This window comes from Cyanistes caeruleus, chromosome 33 (genome assembly GCF_971803275.1).
Source record: "Cyanistes caeruleus chromosome 33, bCyaCae1.hap1.1, whole genome shotgun sequence".
Taxonomy (NCBI): domain Eukaryota; kingdom Metazoa; phylum Chordata; class Aves; order Passeriformes; family Paridae; genus Cyanistes; species Cyanistes caeruleus.
In genome coordinates, this window is record NC_141734.1 from 1,164,126 (window position 1) to 1,186,127 (window position 22,002).

Sequence of the window (22,002 nt, forward strand, 5' to 3'; positions counted from 1 at the left end):
TCGCTGGAAAATCCCAGAAAAAATTCCCGGGAAAAATCATGGGAAAATCCTGGAAAAAGCCGGGAAAATTCCCAGGAAAATCCCAGGAAAATTCTGGAAAAATCCCAGGAAAATCCTGGGAAAATCCCAGAAAAATCCTGGAAAATTCCCGGGAAAAATCCTGGAAAAATTCCAGGAAAATCCTGTAAAAATCCCAGAAAAAATCCTGGAAAATTCCCAGGAAAATATCCTGGAAAAATTCCCGGGAAAATCCCGCCAAACCCCGCCCCCCTCCCCCCACTTTTCCCGCCTTTTCCCGATTTTTCCCGCTTTTTCCGCAGGGTCCGGCCGGATCCCGAGGTCCCGAGGGGCGCCGGGGCGGGAAAGGAGCCAAGGTGGGTGATCCCGAAATTCCACCCGGAATTCCCGGAATTCCAACGGGAATTTCCCAAATCCCCCCCGAAATCCAAAAAAATTCTGCCCAGAATTCCCAAAATTCCTCCCGGAATCCCCCAAATCCCCCCAGAATTCCTGAAATTCCTCCCAGAATTCCCAAAATTCCTCATGGAAACCCCAAATTCCCCAAAAATTCCCAAAATTCCCCCCCAAATTTCCAAAATTCCCCCAAAAATTCCTTCCAGAAACAAAATTCCTCCCAGAATTCCCAAATTTCCCCCCAGAATCCCTCCAGAATTCCCAAAATTCCTCTTGGAAACCCCAAAATCCCCCAAATTCCTCAAAAATTCCCCAAATTCCCCCAGAATTCCCAGAATCCCCCCAAATTCCCAGAATTCCCCCCAAAATCCCCCAAATCCACCCCGGAATTCCCAAAATTCCCCAAAAAATTCCCAAAACTCCCCCAAATTCCCAGAATTCCCCCCAAAATTCCCCCAAATTCCTGGAATTTTCCCCAAAATCCCCCAAATCTCACCCAGAATTCCCAAAATTCACCCAAATCCCCCTCGGAATTCCCAAAATTCCCCCAAATTTCCAGAATTCCCCCCAAAACCCCCCCAAAATTCCCCCAAATCCCCCCAAAATCCCCCCAAATCCCCCCAAAATTCCCAAAATCCCCCCAAATCCCCCAAAATTCCCAAAATCCCCCCAAAATTCCCCCAAAATTCCCAAAATCCTCCCAAATTCTCCCAAAATCCCCCCAAAATTCCCAAAATCCTCCCAAATTCCCCCAAAATCCCCCCAAAATTCCCAAAATCCCCCCAAAATTCCCAAAATCCCCCCAAAATCCCCCCAAAATCCCCCCAAATCCCCCAAAATTCCCAAAACCCCCCCAAAATTCCCCCAAATCCCCCCAAAATTCCCCCAAAATCCCCCAAATCCCCCCCGGAATTCCCGGAATTCCCGCAGGGGGAGCCGGGAGCGCGAGGAGCCCCCGGGAGAACCGGAGCCGTGGGAGCAGCGGGAACGGCCGGAAAATCGGGATCCGAGGGGCTCCGGGGGCTGCCGGGGGCCGTGGTGAGCCCGGAGCCCCAAAATCCGGGATTGGCACCCCAAAAACCGGGATTGGGACCCAAAAACCGGGATTGGGAGATGAAAATCTGGGATTGGGAACCAAAATTTGGGAATGGGACCCCAAAATTTGGGATTGGGAGACAAAATTTGGGAATGGGACCCCAAAATTTGGGATTGGGAGATGAAAATTTGGGATTGGGAACCAAAATTTGGGAATGGGACCCCAAAATTTGGGATTGGGAGACAAAAATTTGGGATCAGGGACCCAAAAACTGGGATTGGGACCCCAAAATCTGGGATTGGGACCCCAAAATTTGGGAATGGGATACAGAAATTTGGGATTGGGAACCAAAATTTGGGAATGGGAGCCCAAAATTTGGGATTGGGAGACAAAATTTGGGATTGGGACCCAAAAATCTGGGATCGGGACCCCAAAATCTGGGATTGGAGCCCAAAATCTGGGATTGGGAGCCAAAATCTGGGATTGGGACCCCAAAATTTGGGAATGGGAGCCAAAATTCTGGGATTTGGATCAAAAATTTGGGATTGGGATCAAAAATCTGGGATTGGGACCCAAAATCTGGGAATGGGACCCAAAATTTGGGATCAGGGACCCAAAATCCGGGATTGGGACCCCAAAATTTGGGAATGGGATACAGAAATTTGGGATTGGGACCCAAAATTCGGGAATGGGACCCAAAATTCGGGAATGGGAGGCCAAAATTGGGGATTGGGAGCCCAAAATTTGGGATTGAGACCCCAAAATTTGGGAATGGGAGGCCAAAATCTGGGATTGGGAGCCCAAAATCTGGGATTGGGACCCCAAAATTTGGGAATGGGACCCAAAATCTGGGATTGGGACCCAAAAATTTGGGAATGGGAGCCCAAAATTCTGGGATTTGGATCAAAAATTTGGGATTGGGATCCAAAATCTGGGATTGGGACCCAAAATTTGGGATTGGGACCCAAAATCTGGGAATGGGAACCAAAAATTGGGATTGGGAGCCAAAATCTGGGAATGGGACCCAAAATCTGGGATTGGGACCCCAAAATCTGGGATTGGGACCCCAAAATTCGGGAATGGGAGCCCAAAATCTGGGATTCGGAGCCAAAATCTGGGATTGGGACCCCAAAATTTGCGAATGGGAGCCAAAATCTGGGATTGGAACCCCAAATCTGGGATTGGGATCAAAAAAATTTGGGATTGGGAGCCCAAAATCTGGGATTGGGAGGCCAAAATCTGGGATTGGGAGATGAAAATTTGGGATTGGGACCCAAAATTTGGGATCGGGAGCCCAAAATCTGGGATTGGGAGCCCAAAATTTGGGATTGGGAGATGAAAATTTGGGATTGGGAACCAAAATTTGGGAATGGGACCCCAAAATTTGGGATTGGGACCCAAAATTTGCGAATGGGAACCAAAATTCGGGAATGGGAGCCCAAAATTTGGGATTGGGACCAAAAATTTGGGATTGGGAGCCAAAAATCTGGGAATGGGAACCAAAATTTGGGATTGGGAGCCCAAAATCTGGGATTGGGAGCCCAAAATTTGGGATTGGGAGCCCAAAATCTGGGAATGGGAGCCCAAAATTTGGGAATGGGAACCAAAATCTGGGATTGGGACCCAAAATTCGGGATTGGGAGCCAAAAATCTGGGATTGGAACCCCAAATCTGGGATTGGGAGCCCAAAATTTGGGATTGGGAGCCAAAAATCTGGGATTGGGAGTCAAAATCTGGGATTGGGACCCAAAATCTGGGATCAGGAAGCCAAAAATTCGGGATTGGGAGGCAAAATTTGGGATTTGGGAGACGGGATTTGGGATTGGGATCAAAAATTCGGGATTTGGATTCAAAATTCAGGGATTGGGACCCAAAATTCTGGGATTTGGGATCCCCAAATTCAGGGATTGGGGCCAGGGAATTTTTCCCGGTGTTTTTTAGGGAGAACAAGGAAAACCGGGAAGCCCCGGCCAGGCCGGACCCCCCGGACCCCTGGTGAGTGAGAGATCCCAAAAAACGGGATCCCAAAATTCCCTTCTGCCCAAAAATTGGGAATTCCCAAAAAACGGGATCCCAAAATTCCCTCCTGCCCAAAAAAATGGGAATTCCCAGGAAATGGGATCCCAAAAATGGGAATTCCCAAAAAAATGGGATCTAAAAAATGGGAATTCCCAAAAAACGGGATCCCAAAATTCCCTCCTGCCCAAAAAAACGGGAATTCCCAAAAAACGGGATCCCAAAATTCCCTCCTGCCCAAAAATTGGGAATTCCCAGGAAATGGGATCCCAAAATTCCCTCCTGCCCCAAAAAATGGGAATTCCCAAAAAACGGGATCCCAAAAAATGGGAATCCACAAAAAAATGGGATCCTAAAAAATGGGAATTCCCAAAAAATGGGATCCCAAAAATTGGGAATCCCGAAAAAAATGGGATCTCAAAAAATGGGAATCCCCAAAAATGGGGAATTCCCGAAAAAATGGGATCCCAAAAAATGGGAGATCCCAAAAAACGGGATCCCAAAATTCCCTCCTGCCCAAAAAAATGGGAATTCCCAGAAAATGGGATCCCCAAAAATGGGGAATTCCCAAAAAATGGGATCCCAAAAATGGGAATCCCCAAAAAAATGGGATCTAAAAAATGGGAATCCCGAAAAAAATGGGATCCCAAAAAATGGGAATTCCCAAAAAACGGGATCCCAAAATTCCCTCCTGCCCCAAAAAATGGGAATTCCCAGGAAATTGGATCCCAAAAAATGGGAATTCCCAGGAAATGAGATCCCAAAAATTGGGAATCCCAAAAATCTGAGATCCCCCAAAAAATGGGATCCCAAAAAATGGGGAATCCCAAAAATTTGAGATCCCAAAAATTGGGAATCGCCAAAAATGGGGAATTCCCAGGAAATGAGATCCCCAAAAAATTGGGAATTCCCAAAGAATGAAATCCCAAAAAATTGGGAACCCTGAAAATTTGGGATCCCAAAAATTGGGAATCCCGAAAAAATGGGAATTCCCAGAAAATTCAGAGATCCCAAAAAATTGGAAATCCCCAAAAAATTGGGAATCCACCAAAAATTGGGATCCTAAAAAATGGGATCCTGGAAAATGGAAGATCCAAAAAAATTTGGAGATCCCAAAAATTGGGAATCCTGAAAATTGGGATCCCAAAAAATTGGGAATTTCCAAAAAATGGAAGATCCCAAAAAATTTGGAATTCCCAAAAAACTGAGATCCCAAAAAATTTGGAATCCACCAAAAAATTGGGAATCCCAAAAAATGGGATCCTGGTAAATGGAAGATCCCAAAAAATGGGGAATCCCCAAAAAATGGGATCCCAAAAATTGGGAGATCCCAAAGAAATGGAATCCCAAAAAATGGGAATCCCAAAAAATTGGGAATCCTCAAAAAATTTGGAATCCTGAAAATTGGGAATCCCAAAAATTGGGAATCCCAAAAAAATGGGAATTCCTAAAAAATTCAGAGATCCCAAAAATTGGGAATCCACAAAAAAATGGATGGAATCCCAAAAAAATGGGAATTCCCAGAAAATTCAGAGATCCTAAAAATTGGAAATCCCCAAAAATTGGGAATCCACCAAAAAAATGGGAATTCCAAAAAATTTGGGATCCTGGTAAATGGAAGATCCCAAAAAATTGGTAATTCCCAAAAAACTGGGATCCCAAAAATTTGGAATCCTGAAAATTTGGATCCCAAAAAATTGGGAATTCCCAGAAAATGGGATCCCCCAAAAATGGGAATTCCAAAAATTTGGAATCCCAAAAAAACGGGATCCAAAAAATTTGGGAATCCCAAAAATTGCGAATCCCCCCAAAAAATGGGATCCTGGAAAATGGAAGATCTCAAAAAATTGGGAATTCCCAAAAAATTTGGAATCCCAAAAATTGGGAATCCCAAAAAAATGGGGATCCACCAAAAAATTTGGATCCTAAAAAATGGGAATCCAAAAAAAAGCGGGATCCCAAAAAAATGGGAAATTCCCAAAAATTGGGATCCCAAAAATTTGGGAATCCCCCCAAAAAAACCCCCCCTGAGTTCCCCCCCCAAAAAAATCCGGGATGGGGGATTTGTCGCCGTTCCCGAAATTCCGGGATCCCGGATTTGATTCCCGGAATTCCGCAGGGCCCCCCCGGCCTCCCCGGCCTGAAGGGAAACACCGGAGCCAAGGGAGAGAAGGTGAGACACGGAATTCCCAAATTCCCACAGAATTCCCGGAATTCCAACCCAATTCCAACCAAATTCCAAAAAAATTCCCAAATTCCAACCCAATTCCAACAAAATTCCCAGAAAGTTCCCGGAATTCCAACCCAATTCCAACAAAATTCAAAAAAAATTCCAAAATTCCCACAAAATTCCCAAAAAGTTCCCAGAATTCCAACCCAATTCCAACAAAATTCCAAAAAAAATCCCAAATTCCCACAAAATTCCCCAAAAATTCCAAAATTCCCACAAAATTCCCACAAAATTCCCCAAAAATTCCCACAAAATTCCTGGAATTCCAACCCAATTCCAACCCAATTCCAACCAAATTCCCAGAAAATTCCCCCCAAATTCCCCAAAAATTCCCAAATTTCCACAGAATTCCCGGAATTCCAACCCAATTCCAACCCAATTCCAACCCAATTCCAACCAAATTCCCAAATTCCAACCCAATTCCCACAAAATTGCCACAAAATTCCCATAAAATTTCCGGAATTCCAACCCAATTCCAACCAAATTCCAACCCAATTCCCACAAAATTCCCCAAAAATTCCCAAATTCCCACAAAATTCCCACAAAATTCCCACAAAATTCCCGGAATTCCAACCCAATTCCAACCAAATTCCCAAATTCCCCAAAAATTCCCACAAAATTCCCCCAAAATTCCCCCAAAATTCCCGGAATTCCAACCCAAATCCAACCCAATTCCCAAATTCCCACAAAATTCCGACAAAATTCCCCCAAAATTCCCGGAATTCCAACAGAATTCCAACAAAATTCCCACAAAATTCCCACAAAAATTCCCAGAATTCCAACCCAATTCCAACAAAATTCCCAAATTCCAACCAAATTCCCCAAAAATTCCCACAAAATTCCCCAAAAATTCCCAAATTCTGACAAAATTCCCCAAAAATTCCCAAAAAGTTCCCAGAATTCCAACCCAATTCCAACAAAATTCCCACAAAATTCCCAAATTCCCACAAAATTCTCCAAAAATGCCCACAAAATTCCCAAATTCTGACAAAATTCCCACAAAATTCCCAAAAAGTTCCCAGAATTCCAACAGAATTCCAACCCAATTCCCACAAAATTCCTGCAAAATTCCCAAATTCCCACAAAATTCCCACAAAATTCCCGGAATTCCAACCCAATTCCAACCCAATTCCCCAAAAATTCCAAAATTCCCACAAAATTCCCCCAAAATTCCCAGAATTTCAACCCAATTCCCACAAAATTCCCAAATTCCCACAAAATTCCCCAAAAATTCCCACAAAATTCCCGGAATTCCAACAGAATTCCAACAAAATTCCGACAAAATTCCCCCAAAATTCCCAGAATTCCAACCCAATTCCCAAATTCCCCAAAAATTCCCACAAAATTCCCGGAATTCCAACCCAATGCCCACAAAATTCCCCAAAAATTCCCAAATTCCCCCAAAATTCCCCCAAAATTCCCGTTTTTCCCATTTTTCCCTGTTTTTTCCCCAATTCCCGCTTTCTCTCCCCATTCCCGTTTCCCCCCAAAATTCCCATTTTTTCCCATTTTTCCCCATTTTTCCCCATTTTTCCCCATTTTTCCCCATTTTTTCCCATTTTTCCCCATTTTTTCCCATTTTCCCCCATTTTTCCCATTTTTTCCCATTTTTCCCCATTTTTTCCCATTTTTCCCCGTTTTTTCCCATTTTTCCCCATTTTTTCCCATTTTTCCCCAATTCCCGCTTTCTCTCCCCATTCCCGTTTTCCCCATTTTTTCCCGTTTTTTCCCCCGTTTTTCCCATTTTCCCCGTTTTTCCCATTTTCCCCCGTTTTTCCCCATTTTTTCCCCATTTTTCCCCATTTTTCCCCATTTTTTCCCATTTTTCCTCCCATTTTTCCCATTTTTCCCCGTTTTCCCCATTTTTCCCCATTTTTCCCCATTTTTTCCCCATTTTTCCCGTTTTTTCCCCAATTCCCGCTTTCTCTCCCCATTCCCGTTTTCCCCATTTTTTCCCGTTTTTTCCCCCAAATTCCCATTTTTCCCCATTTTTTCCCATTTTTCCCGTTTTTTCCCCAATTCCCGCTTTCTCTCCCCATTCCAGGGCCACCCGGGGCTCCTGGGGCTGTTGGGACCCCCCGGGGAGCCGGGGGACAAAGGGGAGCGGGGCCGGCCCGGGAACCCCGGGAACCCCGGGAAAAAGGGCGAGACGGTGAGGAAATGGGGGAAAAAATGGGGATTTTGGGAAAAAACGGGGAAAAAATGGGAATTTTGGGAAAAAACGGGAAAAAATGGGATTTTTTGGGGGGAAAAATGGGATTTTTGGGGACAAAGGGGAGCGGGGCCGGCCCGGGAACCCCGGGAACCCCGGGAAAAAGGGAGAGACGGTGAGGAAAAATGGGAATTTTGGGGGGAAAAATGGGAATTTTGGGAAAAAACGGGAAAAAATGGGAAAAAACGGGGAAAAAATGGGAAAAAACCGGAAAAAATGGGATTTTTGGGAGGGAAAATGTGAATTTTTGGGGGGGAAAATGGGGAAGAATTGGGATTTTTGGAGGGGGAAAATGGGGAAAAATGGGAATTTTGGGGGGAAAAATGGGAATTTTGGGAAAAAAGGGAAAAAACGGGAATTTTGGGAAAAAATGGGGAAAAAAATGGGATTTTTTGGGGGAAAATTGGGATTTTTGGGGACAAAGGGGAGCGGGGCCGGCCCGGGAACCCCGGGAACCCCGGGAAAAAGGGCGAGACGGTGAGGAAATGGGGGAAAAAATGGGGATTTTGGGAAAAAATGGGAAAAAATGGGAAAAAACGGGGAAAAAATGGGAAAAAACCGGGAAAAAATGGGATTTTTGGGAGGGAAAATGTGGATTTTTGGGGGGGAAATGGGAAAAAAATGGGAATTTTGGAGGGGAAAATGGGGAAAAATGGGAATTTTGGGGGGAAAATGGGAATTTTTGGGAAAATGGGAAAAAACGGGAATTTTGGGGAAAAACGGGAAAAATGGGATTTTTGGGAGGGAAATTGGGATTTTTGGGGACAAAGGGGAGCGGGGCCGGCCCGGGAACCCCGGGAACCCCGGGAAAAAGGGCGAGACGGTGAGGAAATGGGGGAAAAAATGGGGATTTTGGGAAAAAACGGGGGAAAAATGGGAAAAAACGGGAAAAAATGGGAAAAAATGGGAAAAAAATGGGGAAAAATGGGATTTTTGGGAGGGAAAATGTGAATTTTTGGGGGGGAAAATGGGGAAGAATTGGGATTTTTGGAGGGGAAAATGGGGAAAAATGGGAATTTTGGGGGGAAAAATGGGAATTTTGGGAAAAATGGGAAAAAACGGGAAAAAATGGGGAAAAAACCGGGAAAAAATGGGATTTTTGGGAGGGAAAATGTGAATTTTTGGGTGGGGAAATGGGGAAGAATTGGGATTTTTGGAGGGGAAAATGGGGGAAAATGGGAATTTTGGGGGGAAAAATGGCAATTTTGGGAAAAAAACGGGAAAAAGATGGGAAAAAACGAGAAAAAAATGGGAAAAAATGGGATTTTTGGGAGGGAAAATGTGAATTTTTGGGGGGGAAATGGGAAAAAAATGGGAATTTTGGAGGGAAAAATGGGGAAAAATGGGAATTTTGGGGGGAAAAATGGGAATTTGGGGAAAAAAGGGAAAAAAAGGGAATTTTGGGGAAAAAATGTGAAAAAATGGGGAAAAAATGGGGAAAAATGGGATTTTTGGGAGAGAAAATGTGGATTTTTGGGGGGGGAAATGGGAAAAAATTGGGATTTTTGGAGGGGAAAATGGGGAAAAATGAGAATTTTGGGGGGAAAAATGGGAATTTTGGGAAAAAATGGGAAAAATGGGAAAAAAATTGGAAACATTGGATTTTTGGGGGAAAAATGGGGAGAAAATGAGATTTTGGGGGGAGGGAAATGGGAATTTTGGAGGGAAAATTGGGAATTCTGGGGTGGAAAATGGGAAAAATTGGGAATTTGGGGGGAAAAATGGGAAAAACGGGAAAAAATGGGAATTTGGGGGGGAAAAATGGGAAAAAAGTGGGATTTTTTGGGGGGGGAAATGGGAATTTTGGGGGGAAAAAAGGGGGGAAAAATGGGAAAATTGGGAAAAATGGGAAAAACCAGGAATTTTGGGGGAAAAATGGGAAAAAATTGGGGGAAAATGGGGAAAAATGGGGAAAAATGGGATTTTTTGGAGGGAAAAATGGGAATTTTGAGGGGAAAACTGGGAAAAAATGGGAAAAATGGGGGGAAAATGGGAATTTTAGTGGGAAAATTGGGATTTTGGGAGAAAAAATGGGGATTGGGGAGGATTTGGGGGGAAAAAATGGGAATTTGGGGGGAATTTGGGGAATTTTGGGGGGATTTGGGGAATTTTGGGGGGATTTGGGGAATTTTGGGGGGATTTGGGGAATTTGGGGTGGGTAATTTTTGGGGGGGGTCTCCCCCTCCCCAAATTCCCAGGGAATTCCCGGAGCCGCCGGAGCCTTGGGACCATCGGGACCCCCCGGACTCCCCGTGAGTGACCCCAAAAACCCCAAAATTCCCCCAAATTCCCCCAGAATTCCCCAAAATTCCCCCAAAATCCTCCCAAAATTCCCCAAAAACCCCAAAATTCCCCCAAATTCCCCCAGAATTCCCCCAAATTCCCCCCAAATTCCCCCAAAATCCCCCAAAATCCCCCCAAATTCTCCCAGAATTCCCCAAAATTCCCCCAAAATTCCCCCAAAATTCCCCCAAAATCCCCCAAAATTCCCCCAGAATTCCCCCAAAACCCCAAAATTCCCCCAAATTCCCCCAAAATCCCCCAAAATCCCCCCAAAATTTCCTTTCCCAGAATTCCCCCATCCCGAAATTTCTCCTCCCCCAAAATACCCAAATCCCCCCAAATCCCTTTCCCAAAATTCCCAAAAATTCCCCAAAATTCCCTTCCCAAAATCCCCAAAATTCCCCAAAATCCCCAAAATTCCCAAAATTCCCCAAAATCCCCAAAATTCCCTTCCCAAAATCCCCAAAAATCCCCAAATCCCTTCCCCCACAATTCCCAAAAATTCCCAAAATCCCTGAAAATTCCCCCAAATCCCTTTCCCAAAATTCCCCAAAATCACCAAAATTCACCCAAAATTCCCTTTCCCAAAATTCCCCAAAATCCCCCAAAATTCCCTTTCCCAAAATTCCCCAAAATCCCCCAAAATTCCCTTCCCAAAATTCCCAAAATTCCCAAAATTCCCCAAAATTCCCAAAATTCCCTTTCCTAAAATCCCCCCAAAATCCCCCAAATCCCTTTCCCAAAATTCCCAAATTTCCCTTCCCAAAATTCCCCCAAATCCCTTTCCCAAAATTCCCAAAAATTCCCCAAAATTCCCAAAATTCCCTTTCCTAAAATCCCCCCAAAATCCCCCAAATCCCTTTCCCAAAATTCCCAAAAATTCCCCCAATTCCCTTTCCCAAAATTCCCCCAAATCCCCAAAATTCCCTTCCCAAAATCCCCAAAATTCCCCAAATCCCTTCCCCCACAATTCCCAAAAATTCCCAAAATCCCCCCAAATTCCCCCAAATCCCTTTCCCAAAATTCCCCAAAATCCCCAAAATTCCCTGCCCAAAATCTCTAAAATTCACCCAAAATTCCCTTTCCCAAAATTCCCAAAATTCCCAAAATCCCTGAAAATTCCCCCAAATCCCTTTCCCAAATTTCCCAAATTTCCCTTCCCAAAATTCCCCCAAATCTTTCCCAAAATTCCCAAAAATTCCCAAAAATTCCCAAAATTCCATTCCCCAAAATCCCTGAAAATTCCCAAAAATTCCCAAAATTCCCTTTCCCAAAATCCCCGAAAATTCCCCCAAATCCCTTTCCCAAAATTCCCAAAAATTCCCCAAAATTCCCTTTCCCAAAATCCCCAAAATTCCCCAAAATTCCCTTTCCCAAAATTCCCCAAATTCCCCAAAATCCCCAAAATTCCATTCCCCAAAATCCCCGAAAATTCCCCCAAATTTGGGGAATTTGGGGGGGGTGGGGGAGGGGTTTCCCCTCCCCCCCCTTTGACCCCTCCCCCCCCTTTTTGTTTTTGTTCCCCTCCCCCACCCCAGGGTCCGGCCGGGCCCAAAGGAGCCAAAGGAGCCACGGTGAGAACCCCAAAAAACCCCAAAATCACCCCAAAAATCGCCCCAAAAATACCCAAAAATCACCCCAAAAAACACCCAAAAATCACCCCAAAAATATCCCAAAATATCCCAAAATCGCCCCAAAAAACACCCAAAAATCGCCCCAAAAATATCCCAAAAAACCCCAAAATCACCCCAAAAACCACCCAAAAATCGCCCCAAAAATATCCCAAAATATCCCAAAATTATCCCAAAAATTCCCCAAAAATCACCCCAAAAAATCCCCCAAAATATCCCAAAATGATCCCAAAAAACACCCAAAAATCGCCCCAAAAATATCCCAAAATATCCCAAAATCACCCCAAAAACCACCCAAAAATCGCCCCAAAAAATCCCCCAAAATATCCCAAAATTATCCCAGAAATCACCCTAAAAAATCCCCCAAAATATCCCCAAATGATCCCAAAAAACACCCAAAAATCGCCCCAAAAATATCCCAAAATATCCCAAAATTATCCCAAAAATTCCCCAAAAATCACCCCAAAAAATCCCCCAAAATATCCCAAAATGATCCCAAAAAACACCCAAAAATCACCCCAAAAAATCCCACAAAATATCCCAAAATTATCCCAGAAATCACCCCAAAAAATCCCCCAAAATATCCCCAAATGATCCCAAAAAACACCCAAAAATCACCCCAAAAATATCCCAAAATATCCCAAAATTATCCCAAAAATTCCCCAGAAATCACCCCAAAAAATCCCCCAAAATATCCCAAAATGATCCCAAAAAACACCCAAAAATCGCCCCAAAAATACCCCAAAATATCCCAAAATTATCCCAAAAATCACCCCAAAAATAGCCCAAAAAATATCCTAAAATATCCCAAAATGATCCCAAAAAACACCCTAAAAATAGCCCAAAAATCACCTAAAAAACACCTCCCAAAAAAACCAAAATCACCCCAAAAATATCCCAAAATATCCCAAAATGATCCCAAAAATATCCCCAAATTATCCCAAAATTATCCCAAAAATTTCCAAAAATCACCCCAAAAAATACCCCAAAATATCCCAAAATGATCCCAAAAATCACCCTAACAATAGCCCAAAAATCACCTTAAAAACACCCAAAAATCACCCAAAAATCACCCCAAAATTATCCCAAAATTATCCCAAAATACCCCAAAATTATCCCAAAATGATCCCAAAAATCACCCTAAAAATAGCCCAAAAATCACCTTAAAAACACCTCCCAAAAAAACCAAAATCACCCCAAAAATATCCCAAAAATCACCCCAAAAATATCCCAAAATATCCCAAAATGATCCCAAAAATTTCTAAAAAATCCCCCCCAAAAAAAACCCCAAAAAATCCCCCAAAACCCCAAAAATTCCAAAAAATCCCAAAAATCCCAAAAATTCCCCCTAAAAATCCCCAAAAATTCCCCCAAAAATCCCCAAAAAATGAAAAAAAATCCCCCAAAAATAAAAAAAAACAAAAAAAAACCCAAAAAATCCCCAAAATTCCCAAAATTCCCAAAAATTCCCCCAAAAATCCCTAAAAAAATCCCCTAAAAAAATAAAAAACCCCCAAAAAATCCCAAAACCCCAAAAATTTCAGAAAATCCCAAAAATCCCAAAAATTCCCCCTAAAAAATCCCCAAAAATTCCCCCAAAAATCCCCAAAAAATGAAAAAAATCCCCCAAAAATAAAAAAAATCCCCAAAAATTCCCCCCAAAAAATCCCAAAAATTCCAAAAAATCTCAAAAATTCCACCAAAAATCCCCAAAAAAATCTCCCGAAAATTCCAAAAAAATAACCCCAAAATCCCCAAAAATCCCTAAAAAATCCCCCCAAAAAACCAAAAAAAACCAAAAAATCCCCAAAACCCCAAAAATTCCAAAAAATCCCAAAAATTCCCCCAGAAAATCCCCAAAAATTCCAAAAATTCCAAAAATTCCCCCTAAAAAATCCCCAAAAATTCCCCCAAAAATCCCCAAAAAATGAAAAAAAAAACCCCAAAAATAAAAAAATACCCAAAAAATCCCCAAAAATTCAAAAAAATCCCCCCCAAAAATAAAAAAAAACCGAAAAAATCCCAAAACCCCAAAAATTTCAAAAAATCCACAAAATCCCAAAAATTCCCCCTAAAAAATCCCCAAAAATTCCCCCAAAAATCCCCAAAAAATGAAAAAAATCCCCCAAAAATAAAAAAAGCCCCGAAAAATCAAAAAAAAATCCCCAAAAATTCCAAAAAATCCCAAAAATTCCCCCAAAAATCCCAAAAAAATCTCCCAAAAATTCCAAAAAAATAACCCCAAAATCCCCAAAAATCCCTAAAAAAATCCCCTAAAAAAATAAAAAAAACCCCAAAGAATCCCCCAAAAATCCCCAAAAATTCCAAAAAATCCCAAAATCCCAAAAATTCCCCCCCAAAAAATCCCCAAAAATTCCCCCAAAAATCCCCCAAAAATGAAAACAAATCCCCCCAAAAATAAAAAAAAAAGCCCCAAAAATTCCCCCCCAAAAATCCCAAAAATTCCAAAAAATCCCAAAAATTCCCCCAAAAATCCCCAAAAATCCCTAAAAAAATCCCCTAAAAAAATAAAAAAACCCCCAAAGAATCCCCCAAAAATCCCCAAAAATTCCAAAAAATCCCAAAATCCCAAAAATTCCCCCTAAAAAATCCCCAAAAATTCCCCCAAAAATCCCCAAAAAATGAAAAAAAATCCCCCCAAAATAAAAAAAGCCCCGAAAAATAAAAAAAAAATCCCCAAAAATTCCAAAAAATCCCAAAAATCCCAAAAATTCCCCCAAAAATCCCCAAAAAATGAAAAAAAATCCCCCAAAAATAAAAAAAATCCGCAAAAAATCCCCAAAAAATCCCCAAAAAAACTCCAAAAAATTCCAAAAAATCCAAAAAATTCCCCCAAAATCCCCAAAAAAATCTCACAAAAAATCCAAAAAAATAACCCCAAAATCCTCAAAAATCCCTAAAAAAATCCCCTAAAAAAATAAAAAAAACCCCAAAGAATCCCCCAAAAATTCCAAAAAATCCCAAAATCCCAAAAATTCCCCCCCAAAAAATCCAAAAAATTCCCCCAAAATCCCCAAAAAAATCTCACAAAAATTCCAAAATATAACCCCAAAATCCCCAAAACCCCAAAAATTCCAAAAAATCCCCAAAATCCCAAAAATTCCCCCAAAAAAATCCCCAAAAATCCCCAAAAAATGAAAACAAATCCCCCAAAAATAAAAAAAAGCCCCGAAAAATCCCCAAAAAATCCCCAAAAAATTCCAAAAAATCCCAAAAATCCCAAAAATTCCCCCAAAAATCCCCCAAAAATGAAAAAAAATCCCCCAAAAATAAAAAAAATCCGCAAAAAATCCCCAAAAAATCCCCAAAAATTCCCCCTAAAAAATCCCCAAAAAATGAAAAAAAATCCCCCAAAAATAAAAAAAATCCCCCAAAAATCCCCAAAAATTCCAAAAAATCCCAAAAATCCCCAAAATCCCCAAAATTCCCCAAATTCCCCCCAAATCCCCTCAAATTTCCGGGATCCCGGCAGGGCCAAGCGGGACCCAAAGGAGAGCGAGGACCCCCCGGAGCACCCGGACACCCCGTGAGGAAAAACGGGAATTCCGTGGGAATTCGGGAATTCGGGAATTCGGGAATTCGGGAATTCGGGATTTGGGGGTTTTGGGATTTGGGGTTTTTGGGATTTGGGGGATTTGGGATTTGGGAATTCAGGATTTGGGAATTTGGGATTTGGGGGATTTGGGATTTGGGGGATTTGGGGGTTGGGAATTCGGGATTCAGGAATTCGGGATTTGGGGGATTTGGGAATTTGGGATTTGGGATTCTGGGAATTCGGGAATTCGGGGATTTGGGGTTGGGGAATTCGGGATTTGGGAATTTGGGATTTGGGGGATTTGGGGGTTGGGAATTCGGGATTTGGGGGTTTTGGGATTTGGGAATTCAGGATTCGGGAATTCGGGATTTGGGAATTCGGGAATTCGGGAATTCAGGATTTGGGGTTTTTGGGATTCTGGGAATTCGGGATTTGGGAATTCAGGATTTGGGAATTTGGGATTTGGGGGATTTGGGGGTTGGGAATTCGGGATTCAGGAATTCGGGATTTGGGGGATTTGGGAATTTGGGATTTGGGATTCTGGGAATTCGGGAATTCGGGGATTTGGGGTTGGGGAATTCGGGAATTCGGGAATTCGGGATTTTTGGGTTTGGGATTTGGGAATTTGGGGGGATTTGGGAATTCGGGATTTGGGAATTCGGGATCTGGGGATTCAGGATTTGGGGGTTTTGGGATTTGGGGTTTTTGGGATTTGGGAATCCAGGAATTCGGGAATTCGGGATTTGGGAATCCAGGAATTCAGGAATTCGGGGATTTGGGGGTTGGGAATTCAGGATTTGGGAATTCAGGATTTGGGATTCTGGGAATTCGGGAATTCGGGGATTTGGGGGTTGGGAATTCAGGATTTGGGGTTTTTGGGATTTGGGAATTCGGGATTTGGGGGATTTGGAATTTTGGGATTTGGGAATTTGGAGTTTTGGGGAATTTGGGATTTTAGGAATTCAGAAATTCAGGGATTTGGGAATTCGGGATTTGGGATTCTGGGAATTCGGGAATTCGGGGATTTGGGGGTTGGGAATTCAGGATTTGGGAATTCGGGATTTGGGATTCTGGGAATTCGGGAATTCAGGGATTTGGGGTTGGGGAATTCGGGATTTGGGAATTCAGGAATTCGGGATTTGGGGTTTTTGGGATTTGGGAATTCGGGATTTGGGAATTCGGGAATTCGGGATTTGGGGTTTTTGGGATTTGGGAATTCGGGAATTCGGGATTTGGGGTTTTTGGGATTTGGGAATTCAGGATTTGGGATTCTGGGAATTCGGGAATTCGGGGATTTGGGGTTTGGGAATTTGGGATTTGGGGAATTTGGGATTCAGGACTTTCCCAGCTGGAATTTAAATGAATTTTCCGGCATTTTCCAGCGTGAATTTTTTCGATTCATTTTCAAAATTCCCGGCGGGAATTTGGGCGGAATCCCGGGAATTTCCCCTGAGGAATCCCAGGATTTTCCCGGATGGAATTTCCCGGGATTTTCCCGGAATTTCCCCATCTAAAATCCCAAAAAATCCCATTCCAGGGCCCTCCCGGCGAAACCATCCAACCCCTCCCCATCCAAATTCCCAAGAAATCCAAGCGTTCCCTGGAATTCCCGGAATTCCGCCATCCGGAGCCTTCCAGCCTCCTCCTGGAATTCCTGGATTCCCTGAAATCGGAGCTGGAGCGGCTCCGGAATCCTCCGGGATCTCGGGATCATCCGGCCAGGACCTGCCAGGACCTCAAGCTCGGCCACCCCCAGCTCCAGGATGGTTCGTGGAGGGGATTTTTGGGATGAATTCCCGGTTTTTTGGGGAATTTTGGGAATTTTTTGGGAGTTTTTGGGGTCTGATCCCGGTTTTTTTTTTGGGAATTCAGGGGAGTATTGGATCGATCCCAACCAGGGATGTTCCCGGGATTCCGTCAGGGTTTTCTGCAACTTCACGGCCGGAGGGGAGAGCTGCGTGTTCCCGGAATTCCAGAAGGTGTCTGGCCGGGAAAAATCCCGGGAATTTTGGGGAAATCAAGGGGGAATTATGGGAAAAATCTGGGGAAAATTCTGGGGAAAATTCTGGGAATTCTGGGGAAATTCTAGGGGAAATTATGGAAAAAATCTGGAAAAAAATCTGGGAAAATCCTGGGAAAAATCCCAGGAATTCTGGGGAAATCAAGGGGGAATTATGGGAAAAATCTGGGGAAAATCCTGGGAAAATCCTGGGAAAAATCCCAGGAATTCTGGGGAAATCAAGGGGGAATTATGGGAAAAATCTGGGGAAAATCCTGGGAAAATCCTGGGAAAAATCCCAGGAATTCTGGGGAAATCAAGGGGGAAATTCTGGGAAAATTCTGGGGAAAATCCCAGGAATTCTGGGAAAATTCTGGGGGAAATTCCAGGAAAAATCCTGGGAAAAATCACGGAAATTCTGGGAAAAATCCTGGAAAAAATCCTGGGAATTCTGGGGAAATTATGGGGAAATTATGGGAAAAATCTGGGGAAAATTCTGGGGAAAATTCCGGGAATTCTGGGGAAATTCTGGGGAAAATCCTGGGAATTCTGGGGAAATTCTGGGGAAATTAAGGGGAAAATTCTGGGAAAAATCCTGGGAATTCTGGGGAAATCAAGGGGGAAATTCTGGGAAAATTTGGGGAAAAATCCTGGGAAAAATCCTGGGAATTCTGGGGAAATTATGGGGGAATTATGGGAAAAATCTGGGAAAATTCTGGGAAAAATCCTGGGAAAAATCCCAGGATTCTGGGGAAATTCTGGGGGAAATCTGGAAAAAATTCTGGGAAAATCCTGGGAAAAATTCTGGGAAAATTCTGGGGAAAATCCCAGGAATTCTGGGAAAATTCTGGGGGAAATTCCAGGAAAAATCCTGGGAAAAATCACGGAAATTCTGGGAAAAATCCTGGGAAAAAATCCTGGAAAAATCCTGGGAATTCTGGGGAAATTCTGGGGGAAATTCTGGGAGAAATTCTGGGAAAAATCTGGGAAAATCCTGGGAAAAATCCCAGGAATTCTGGGGAAATTCTGGGGAAATTAAGGGGAAAATTCTGGGAAAAATCCTGGGAATTCTGGGAAAATTTGGGGGAAAATCCTGGGAAAAATCCTGGGAAAAATCCTGTGAATTCTGGGGAAATTATGGGGGAATTATGGGAAAAATCTGGGAAAATTCTGGGAAAAATCCTGGGAAAATCCCAGGAATTCTGGGGAAATCAAGGGGAAATTCTGGGATAAATCCCAGGGAAAATCCTGGGAAAAATCCCAGGAATTCTGGGGAAATTCTGGGGGGAATTATGGGAAAAATCTGGGGAAAATTCTGGGAAAATCCTGGGAAAAATCCCAGGAATTCTGGGGAAATCAAGGGGGAAATTCTGGGAAAATTCTGGGGAAAATCCCAGGAATTCTGGGGAAATTCGGGGGAAATTCTGGGAAAATTCTGGGGAAAATCCTGGGAAAAATCCCAGGAATTCTGAGGAAATTATGGGGAAATTAAGGGGAAAATTCTGGGAAAATTCTGGGAAAATCCTGGGAAAAATCCCGGGAATTCTGGGGAAATTCTGGGAAAAATCTGGGGAAAATCCTGGGAAAATCCTGGGAAAAATCCTGGGAATTCTGGGGAAATCAAGGGGAAATTATGGGATAAATCCCAGGGAAAATCCTGGGGAAAATCCCGGGAATTCTGGGGAAATTATGGGGGAAATTCTGGGAAAATTCTGGGAAAATCCTGGGAAAAATCCCAGGAATTCTGGGGAAATTCTGGGGAAATTCTGGGAAAAATCCTGGGAAAATTCTGGGGAAAATCCCGGGAAATTCTGGGAAAAATCCTGGGAAAAAATCCCTGGAAAAATCCTGGGAATTCCAGGGAAATCAAGGGGAAAATTCTGGGAAAATTCTGGGAAAAATCCCGGGAAAAATCCCGGGAAAAATCCTGGAAATCCCTGGAAAAATCCTGGGAATTCTGGGGAAATTATGGGGGAAATTATGGGAAAATTCTGGGAAAATTCCCTGAAAAATCCCTGGAAAATCCTGGGAAAAATCCTGGAAATCCCTGGAAAAATCCTGGGAATTCTGGGGAAATTATGGAGAAATCAAGGGAAAAAGTGGGAAAATTCTGGGGAAAATCCTGGGAAAAACCCTGGGAAAAATCCTGGGAATTCTGGGGGAATTACGGGGAAATCCCTGGGAAAATCCCGGGAAAATTCTGGGGAAAATTCCCTGAAAAATCTGGGAAAAATCCCCGGAAAAATCTGGAAAAAATCCCTGGAAAATCCCGGGGAAAATCCTCAGAAAATCCTGGGAAAATTCTGGAAAAATCCCGGGAAAATTCCGGGAAAAATCCCAGGGAAAAAAATCTCTGAAAAAATTCTGGGATTCCCGGGATTCGCTCATTCCCGATTTTCCAGGTGCCGCTCCCGGATCCGGACGAGGAAAATCCGGCGCCGCTCTGGCTCAGCCGATCCCGGGGAGGCCGCGGGGTCAGGAGCCCAAATTCCCGATTTTCCCCCCAAATTCCCGATTTTCCCCCCAAATTCCCACTTTTCCCACCCAAATTCCCAATTTTTCCGCTGAAATTCCCAATTTTTCCCCCAAAATTCCCACTTTTCCCACCCAAATTCCCAATTTTCCCCAAAAATTCCCATTTTCCCACCCAAATTCTCGATTTTTCCCCCAAAATCCCCACTTTTCCCACCCAAAATTCCCATTTTCTTCCTCATTTTCCCGCCATTCCCCCCTGATTTTCCCGCCATTCCCCCCTCAATTTCCCGCCCTTTCCCCCTCATTTTCCCGCCATTCCCCTCCCAATTTCCCGCCTTTTCCCCCTTCAATTTCCCTCCACTCCCCTCCCAATTTCCCGCCATTCCGCCCCCAATTTCCCACCTTTCCCTCCCCAAAATTCCCATTTTTTCCCCCTCCAAATCTCCATTTTTCCCCCCCAAATTCCCACTTTTTACCCCAAAATTTCCATTTTCCCCAAAATTCCCATTTTCCCCCCAAAATTCCCGATTTTCCCCCCAAAATCCCCATTTTTCCCTTCCAAATTCCTGGATTTCCCCCCCAAATCCCCATTTTCACCCCTGAAATTCCCATTTTTTCCCCCCCAGATTCCCGCCTCTTTCTCCCCAATTTCCCGCCTTTTTACCCTTCGATTTCCTTCCATTCCCCTCTGATTTTCCCGCCATTCCCCTCTGATTTTCCCGCCTTTATCCCCTCTGATTTTCCCGCCTTTATCCCCTCTGATTTTCCCGCCGTTCCCCTCTGATTTCCCGCCATTCCCCTCTGATTTCCCGCCATTCCCCTCTGATTTTCCCGCCATTTTCTCTGATTTTCCCGCCGTTCCCCTCTTATTTTCCCGCCTTTTTCTCTGATTTTCCCGCCATTCCCCTCTGATTTTCCCACCTTTATGCCCTCTGATTTTCCCGCCATTCCCCTCTGATTTTCCCGCCATTCCCCTCTGATTTTCCCGCCGTTCCTCTCTGATTTTCCCGCCGTTCCTCTCTGATTTTCCCGCCTTTCCCCTCTGATTTTCCCGCCTTTATGCCCTCTGATTTTCCCGCGTTTCCCCTCTGATTTTCCCGCCTTTATCCCCTCTGATTTTCCCGCCATTCCCCTCTGATTTTCCCGCCTTTCCCCTCTGATTTTCCCGCCTTTTTCCCCCTCTGATTTTCCCGCCGTTTCCTCTCCCTTTTTCCCGCAGTTTTCCTACCGGGATGGGGAATTCCGGCCGCTCCCGCGGGTCCAGCTGAGCTTCCTCCGCCTCCTCAGCTCCTCCTCCCGCCAGAGCCTCGCCCTGCCCTGCCCCGCCAATTCCCAAAAAAAACCCGGGAATTCCCGGGAAAAAACCGGGAATTCCCAAAAATCCCCCCGGTCCCGGGAACCCGGGGAGGAGAATCCCGGGAATTCCCGGGGGTTCCTGAGGATCCTGGCGGGGAACGAGGAGGAGCTGGGATGGGAAGGAGCGAGGATCGTGGAGGACGGATGTGGGGTGGGGAAAAGCGGGAATTTTGGGGGGAAAATTGGGAATTTTGGGGGAAAAATGGGAATTTTGGGGGGAAAATCGGGAATTTTGGGGGAAAAATGGGAATTTGGGGGGAAAAATGGGAATTTTGGGGGAAAATCGGGAATTTTGGGGGAAAAATGGGAATTTTGGGGGGAAATCGGGAATTTGGGGGGGAAAATGGGAATTTTGGGGGGAAAAATGGGAATTTTGGGGGGAAAAATGGGAATTTTGGGGGGAAAAATGGGAATTTTGGGGGAAAAACCCGGGAATTTTGGGGGAAAATTTGGGAATTTGGGGGGAAATTGGGAATTTGGGGGGAAAATCGGGAATTTTGGGGGAAATTCGGGAATATTGGAGGAAAAATGGGAATTTTGGGGGAAAATCAGGAATTTTGGGGGAAAAAATGGGAATTTTGGGGGGAATTCGGGAATTTTGGGGGGAAAATGGGAATTTTTGAAGGAAAAATGAGAATTTTGGGGGAAATTGGGAATTTTGGGGAAAAATGGGAATTTTGGGGGGAAAAATGGGAATTTTGGGGGAAAATCAGGAATTTTGGAAAAAATGGGAATTTTTGGGGGAAAATTGAGAATTTTGGGGGAAATTGGGAATTTGGGTGGGAAAATCTGAG

General features: G+C 43.8%; 1 protein-coding gene across 1 annotated transcript in view; it reads left to right on the forward strand.

The window, feature by feature from the left end:
• COL11A2 (collagen type XI alpha 2 chain) overlaps nucleotides 1-22,002 on the forward strand; it is an 88,127-nt gene that overhangs the window by 63,813 nt on the left and 2,312 nt on the right. Inside the window, exons 40-51 of the mRNA XM_086870674.1 lie at nucleotides 321-374; nucleotides 1,345-1,452; nucleotides 3,392-3,445; nucleotides 5,586-5,639; nucleotides 7,741-7,848; nucleotides 10,107-10,160; nucleotides 11,730-11,765; nucleotides 15,316-15,369; nucleotides 16,916-17,144; nucleotides 17,251-17,357; nucleotides 19,780-19,851; nucleotides 21,072-21,359. Of these exons, the coding sequence (XP_086726800.1) occupies nucleotides 321-374; nucleotides 1,345-1,452; nucleotides 3,392-3,445; nucleotides 5,586-5,639; nucleotides 7,741-7,848; nucleotides 10,107-10,160; nucleotides 11,730-11,765; nucleotides 15,316-15,369; nucleotides 16,916-17,144; nucleotides 17,251-17,357; nucleotides 19,780-19,851; nucleotides 21,072-21,359 (1,218 nt within the window). The remainder of the gene's footprint in view (nucleotides 1-320; nucleotides 375-1,344; nucleotides 1,453-3,391; nucleotides 3,446-5,585; nucleotides 5,640-7,740; nucleotides 7,849-10,106; nucleotides 10,161-11,729; nucleotides 11,766-15,315; nucleotides 15,370-16,915; nucleotides 17,145-17,250; nucleotides 17,358-19,779; nucleotides 19,852-21,071; nucleotides 21,360-22,002) is intronic.